Here is a 7125-nt window from a genome sequence, read left to right as displayed (position 1 = left end):
GGAGGAGGCTGCAATGCTTGGTAAGAAATGTACGCCATTATCCTGCCCATGTAATTGTAACCCCTCTGTACAGTATGTTCACAAATAAAATAAATTTAAAAAAAAAGACAAGGTATACTATAAAACCAGACTCTTCTCAGTGTACTCTTCAAATCATTCACGATATGGTTTATATAGACATAACCATAGAAATACCGTCCAGCTAGGTATCACTTTGTTGAGAGTAACTCCTTTGTACAACTACTTAAATAGATAAATCAGTAGACAGACAGACAGACAGACATTGTAAAGACCTGGAACACTTCCTCCAGGTCCCAGCCAGAGCAGTTCTGACACAGGTAATGACAAAGATCAGGTACACAACAGATGACAGGGGGTAGAAAGTAGGGGGGAGCAGGAGCAGAGGTGATCCCGGCCCTAATTCATGATCCAGACTTCACACAGACCACCGTCACTTCCATCTTCAATCCGATCCTACCATTCCAAAAAAGGATACGGCAGCAGAGCTCCACACTGTACAGATAAAATCACCCAAGAAGGCTGAAAAAGAAAAGATGAACTTAAGTCAAAAGCTATTCAATTTACCATCAAAATGAGCTTGTACCTGTGGCACTTCTAACACTGAAGAGGCTGTCCTGGCTGTGAAGCATCCCCATGAAGCACCCCCACACCCAAGGGCCAGTCAGTGGCATGCCAGAAACCCCAATTCTACAATGAAGCACTTTTGTATTTTAAAAAAAGGGGGGTGCACATGCATCTAAAAGTCTAAGTCCTGACTATTGTTATTGCTGCCTCCAAACCTCACAAGGGCAGGGGGAGGGGCAGCTCCTCCCCCCACCTCCCAATCCCCACACCCCTCCCCACTCCGCAGCCACTCTGGGAATAGCCCCTCAGGCCAATCCTGAGCCCAGGGAGGTTCCAACTCAAAAGGCATGTGGCGTGAGTGCCAGTACTGGGGCTTGAACTAAAGGCCTCAACCTCTAGTTCTGCCTTTTACTGGTTAATAAGGAAAGTCTCTCAGATTTGCCCGCCTAGGCCAGTTCCTCTTGAGTAACTAGGACTACAGGCATGAAACCACTGGTACCCCACTGGTAAAGCCCAGATGATACAATGTTTGTAAACCATAAAAATTACTTCTTTAAAGAATTTTTACTAGCATAGATAGTTGTACTGGGCTTTCTGTCCATATATACCACGCACCCCACAGGCCTCACGCTGCCCATCTCTTGCTCTTTCCCCCTTCCCTCTATTTAGAACCATTTGAGATGGTTCAGCTGCTTTACTTTTCTGTCATTCATTTTCTTGTGTACATTAACTATACCAAGACATTCTGCTGTGGTATTTCACACGTGCATATTTATTATACATTTTTTCTTTTTCTTGTCAGTGGGGCGTGACCTCAGGGCCTGGGCACTGTCCCTGTGCTCTTTTGCTCAAGGCTAACACTTTACACCTTGAGCCACAGCTCTACTTCTGGTTTTTGAGTGGTTAATTGGAGATAAGACTCTCTCTCAGACTTTTCTGCTCAGGCTGGCTTTGAACCTTTATCCTCAGATCATGTATTTTAATCAGAATAACTTCCCTTACTATGCTTTCTCCCCACCCCAAACCCCTACTGTTGATCCACTTTCAGTAAGACTTCTTAGGCCATCTTTATCCATAGATACAACATGTTCACAGATTCATTAAAATTACTCCTGGGGCTGGAGATGTGACTCAAGTGGTAGAGTGTCTTCCTAACAAGCACAAGGCCCTAAATTCAATTCCTGGTACCATCAAAAACTTGGCTGAAGGGGAGCTGTGGCTCAAATGGTAGGTACCAGCCTTCAGCAAAAAAGTTAAGTGACAGTGCCCAAGCCCTTAGTTCAAACCCTAGTGCTCACATAAAATAGGAGAGTGTTGGGGCTGGGAAGGAGGCTCAGTGGTAGAGCGCTTGCCTTGCATGCATGAGGCCCTGGGTTCGATTCCTCAGCACCACATAAGCAGAAAAAGCCAGAAGTGGTGCTATATGTAGCTCAATTGGTAGAGCTCTAGCCTTGAGCTGAAGAGCTGAGGGACAGAGTTCAGACCCCGTGACTGATTTTTAAAGAAAAAAAAACATAGGAGAGTGTTGAGGTCAAGTTTTAAGAACCAGTGCTCTAGGTGGTCTAGGCCCCAAGTTCTGTTCATGAGGTTTATCTTTCACTTTAATGTAAATGCAGCTCCAGGCCATGGTCTGAGAGGAAGTAGGAAGGGCAAGGACAGGGATACACAAAGGAAGATGTGCCCTGGCAAGTCTCACGAAGTGGCATTTGGTGAAGTGACCAGGAACCTGTGACCATCAGGTCACAGAAAGACACAGCAGCATGAGTCTGGAATGGCCACGCTGAAACTCATGAGCTAGTTAGTGCGAAAAGGTAGGACCACTGTAGTCCCACTGCTCACTCCAGCTCACCATCTAATCCTCCTCCTGAGACAGGCCCACTTCATGTCTGCAAGCTGCAAAGCAATCCCAGACCCCAGACAACAGTGAAGTCCTCACTTCCCAGCAGCAGGACAGCGTCTCAGCTGCACATCGTACTCCATGGGAACCCTCCCTAACTCCTGTTAGTATTAATGCAGAGCATGCAACAGCATGGTGAAAAATAGTAGGAGTACAGAACTATTTTATAAGAAACATATACAAGGGCTGGGAAGAGGGCTCAGTGGTAGAGCGCTTGCCTTGCATGCCTGAGGCCCTGGGTTCGATTCCTCAGCACCACATAAGCAAAAAGAAAAAAGCCGGAAGTGGCGCTGTGGCTCAAGTGGTAGAGCACTAGCCTTGAGCTGAAGAGCTGAGGGACAGCGCCCTGGCCCAGAGTTCAGGCCCCACGACCGGACCCCCCCCCCAAAAAAGAAACATATACAAGAGAAAATCAGAAATAAAACTGAAGATCATTATGAAACTGACACACCTTAAAAATAAACCTCTGGCCAGGGACTAGTGGCTACCACCTGTAATACTAGGTGTACAGTAAGCGGAGGACTGAGAGGCATGCTACAAAGCTGGCCTGGGCACACAAATCTGAGAGACTCTTATCTCCAATTAATCAACACAAAAACAGAATTAAAGATGTAGCTCAAGTGGCAGAGAGCCAGCAAGAAAACCAAGGGACAGAGTTCAGGCCCTGAGTTCAAGCCCCACTACTGGCACACTCACACATGCATGCACGTACACACACACAAATTTAACAGTAGATATTTGCTGGCCATAACACAGTATCAGAGTATGTAAACCAACAAAATCTAAATGATTTATCCACCAGCCTAAGCCCCCACTTTTCATAATAAACTCTGTGGCCAAGAGGTGTATAGTAAGACAGTAAGACTTATAGTGGCTATAACCCTTGTCAGAGTAGTTAATACTAGCACTGTTAATGAGGGACAGGACTCCCTTCTGCTGGTCTAGCTGAAAACCAGAGCCACTTACCCCCGTGGGGAAGGAGAGCAGCTGCCCCGAGAGGCTTTTGGAATCACACACACCTTTCCTACTATGACCCAGATACCCGGAGGACTTCCATCAACACAGCCTTCCTGGACAGGACGCTAGCCAGGAGACTCGGGAGCCCTAATGATGTCAACAGCAGCCCTGCTACATGGTGAAGGCAGCCCAAGAGGCCACCAGAGTGGGAGGGCATTATTCACCCAGCCACCTTCCACGCCCGCAGGCCTTAGCAAGCCTGGAAAGAAGGGCAGCTCTGTTGCTCTCAAGATGCACTACGATGAGCAATGAGATTCTCTACTCACCTTTACAACAGGCAAGTCAAAGACTTCCCGGGCTTCTCCAACCTCCGGGCTGTCCCCATCCTCTGAGATTATGTGTGAGGCTAAAGCATTATAGGAGACTTCCTTGGCCTTCCCAGCTTTAAGAAGCCTAATAACCTGAAAAAACAAAAGCACTGATCACCTTCCTGACTTACACAGACCAGTACTGGAAAGAAAGAGAAGGTTTTATAAAAAAATGTACCACGTGGGGGTTGAGAATGTGGCTCAGTGGTGGAATGCTAGCCTTAAGTGAACGGCAGCTCAGGGACAGTGCTCAGGCCCCAGAGTTCACACTCAGGACGGGGGGGGGGGGGGGGAAGCACCATTATGTCCTAAAAACTTTTTACTCTGAGTAATATGCCAGCAGAACTTTTGAGGACAATTTTTTAAAAAGCAAAACTTTTTTTTGCCAGTCCTGGGGCTTAATCTCTTGGCCTGGGCACTGTCCCTGAGCTCCTTTTGGTTCAAGGTTAATGTTCTACCACTTGAGCCACAACACCACTTCTAGCTTTTTCTGTAAGCGAGTGTCTGTAGTGACAAGAGGAAGATGCAACCTAGGCCACAGTGGCTCCCACCTGTGGCCCGAGCCAGCTGGCAGGCTGCGACGGCTGAGAGGACAGTTCAAAGCCAGCTCCAGCAGGAAGCAAGCTAGCACCGCCTCTCCTCAAGGGTGAGCACGATGCGGCGGCACTCACCTGCTATGCCAGCTATCACTAACATGGGTGGGACACACCAAGGTATGTGCCCAGACAGGAAGTGAGACCCCCATCTAAAAAATAATGAGCAGCCGGGTGCCGGTGGCTCACGCCTGTAATCCTAGCTACTCAGGAGGCTGAGATCTGAGGATCATGGTTCAAAGCCAGCCGGGGCAAGAAAGTCCATGAGACTCTTATCTCCAATAAGCCACCAGAAAACCAGATGTGGCGCTATAGTTCAAGTGGTAGAGCACTTGCCTTGAGAAGAAGAGCTGAGGGAAGCACCCAGGCCCAGAGTTCAAGCCCCACGACTGGCAAAATAATAATAATAATGAGCAAAACTCAGGGCTGAGGATGTACCGTGGTGTTGAGTATCTACTGGGCACGAGGAAGGCCTTGAGTTCAAAGTCCAGTGCTGGGGGAAATGAATAGAAGGAAGATGTGACAGAACAGGGATGACCAGACAGGTCTTGGCAGGGGCAAAAACAAGAGGAAGACCAAAACAGAAATGCTGACCACCTCAAGTGGCAGCCCCAGCCCAGGGACAGGGAAGCGGCAGACTTTGGTCCGAGGAAGAATGAGGTTCCCAGGATGCACTGCATGGGAACCTGGAGACCAGATTCTGCACCACTTCCAGACAGGTGGGGGCAAGAGTCAGTGTAGAACAGTGTGGAAAACCAGGGAGGCAGAGGGTGGAGGAATAGCTAACAGATTGACACGCAGACTCAAAGTAAACCCAACAATGAAACTGGCACGGTCCAGTCCACGCAGCTGACTGCTCCACAGGCCAGAAACCTTTTCCTAAGTTCACTGACCACTGAGCTATAGGATGCACCAACGGTCACTGGCTGTGAGCATTACACGGGCTTCCCACCATTCACCCAAGACTTCCTCAACGTCATGCATCCCTCCCTATGCTGCACGCCGCAGCCTTCCCAGGCCCCTCTCTGCCGCCTTTCCCCCAGGGAAGCCTCACCTTCCTGACCTCACTCAGCCCCTGCCACCAAACACCACCAAAACACTCAGACCTTTGAGGCTCTCAAAGTAATAGCTTCTCCCCAAGCTCCGTGCTAGGAGCCTCACAGCTCTATCCTGCCACTCCACGCCAGTGACCACCAACGCAGCCCCAACACAAGAGAGCTGTAATTCAAGGCGGACACACTCCACCCAGGGAAATGACCACTCGTCCACTTCTGCTATGTCAAGGCTCAACCTAAAGGAGTGCGAGTGATGCTTCAGTGTGCCATCCTCCACGCACCAAGGAGGGGAGAAGTGTTCCCTATAGCTTCTACCAACCCCTGCTGCAGGCCCCGCTCAGTACCCAGCACTCAGCACTCAGCCATGCCCCTCCTCCCACAACCTCCTACCACACCAGGCACCCCATCCACTGCCTGACTAGACATACTCCCTGAGCACTTTCTGAGCCCACATTTGACGAAATTGAGAATGAATGTGCTGACCCTAAAACCTGTTTAGACTGTTTCAGCTTGACGAGTTTTGCCAAGGACAATTTTAAGTGCTCAGCTGTGATTCCTAGCTGAGTCCCACGGGGGCTTCTTCTGGTTTGAACTTTTGGCTCAAGGCCCTACAAAGAAAGCCAAAGTCCTACAAAGAAGAGCAAGGAGAAGCCCGGCACCAGTGGCAAGCCCATGTAATGCCAAGATCTAAGGAATGCAGTTCAAAGCCAGACCAGGAGGGCAAATCCACAAGACTCTTACCTCCAATTAACCAGCAAAAAGCTGGAAGTGGAGATGTGGCTAACACGGAGGTGTGACTAACATAGCAGAAATATCTAAGCTGGAGTGTGAGGCTGAGCCACACCGCCAGCAGCCAAGGCGACTATCAATACTGGAAAATCACTCCTTTCATCCCCTGGGTTTAGCAGCTGTGTAGCTCAAAATTCAAAACTTCTGTGCCATACTGTTTTGAAAGGGAAAAGACCTGTGAGCGTTTAGCTACAAACAGAGATACTCAAGCTGTGGAAAGCCAAGACAATTCCTTCCACACCACTCAGATTTAGAGGCGAAACATTAATCCAAACCTTGTCCAGCACCCTCTCTCCGCCAGCTTGGGGCTGATCCTACAGACACCCCTTTGAAGATGTGGAACTGTGAGACTACACACAGGTATATGAGGATGTCCACACAAAAGTACACAAGGGTGACTGCACACAAAGTACAGGAGTATGACCACACAAGTTCACGAGGGTGACCGCACACAAGCACACAGGGTAACTACACACAGTACACGTGGAAACACTACACACAAGTACATGAGGATGACTGCACACCGGTGCACGTGGGGCAACCACACACAAGTTTACGAGGGTGACTGCACACAAGTACATACAGAACAACCACACACAGGACAACTGCACAAGTGCGCACAGCATTACTACACACAAGGACGACCACACAGTACAAGTGGCACAACTACACCCAAGTGCACGCGACCGCACGCGAGTACGCAGGGACGAGTGCACACGTGGGACTGCTGCGCGCGAGTACTCGCGGGATGACGACACTCCAGTGCACGCGGGGATGCCCCGCGTCGGTGCCGTGGGAAAGTGCGGCGCGCGCAGAGACGGCGCCCCGGGCGCTCCCGCCCGGCACCGTGCGGTTCGCGCGATCGGGGGCACCGGCGGCAG

The 7125-nt window shown here is 49.7% G+C and overlaps 1 protein-coding gene across 1 annotated transcript in view; it reads right to left on the bottom strand.

Annotated features, from left to right (window-relative positions):
* The window catches only part of Paxip1 (PAX interacting (with transcription-activation domain) protein 1), a 52505-nt gene extending 46624 nt beyond the window's left edge, over nt 1–5881 (bottom strand). Inside the window, exons 1-3 of the mRNA XM_013027210.1 lie at nt 5846–5881; nt 3766–3900; nt 497–540 (exon numbers count right to left, since the gene is read on the bottom strand). Of these exons, the coding sequence (XP_012882664.1) occupies nt 497–540; nt 3766–3900; nt 5846–5881 (215 nt within the window). The remainder of the gene's footprint in view (nt 1–496; nt 541–3765; nt 3901–5845) is intronic.
* Nucleotides 5882–7125: the final 1244 nt, after the last annotated feature.

This window comes from Dipodomys ordii, unplaced genomic scaffold (genome assembly GCF_000151885.1).
Source record: "Dipodomys ordii isolate 6190 unplaced genomic scaffold, Dord_2.0 Scaffold101, whole genome shotgun sequence".
Classification (NCBI taxonomy): domain Eukaryota; kingdom Metazoa; phylum Chordata; class Mammalia; order Rodentia; family Heteromyidae; genus Dipodomys; species Dipodomys ordii.
This window is presented reverse-complemented; position numbering and strand designations above follow the sequence as displayed.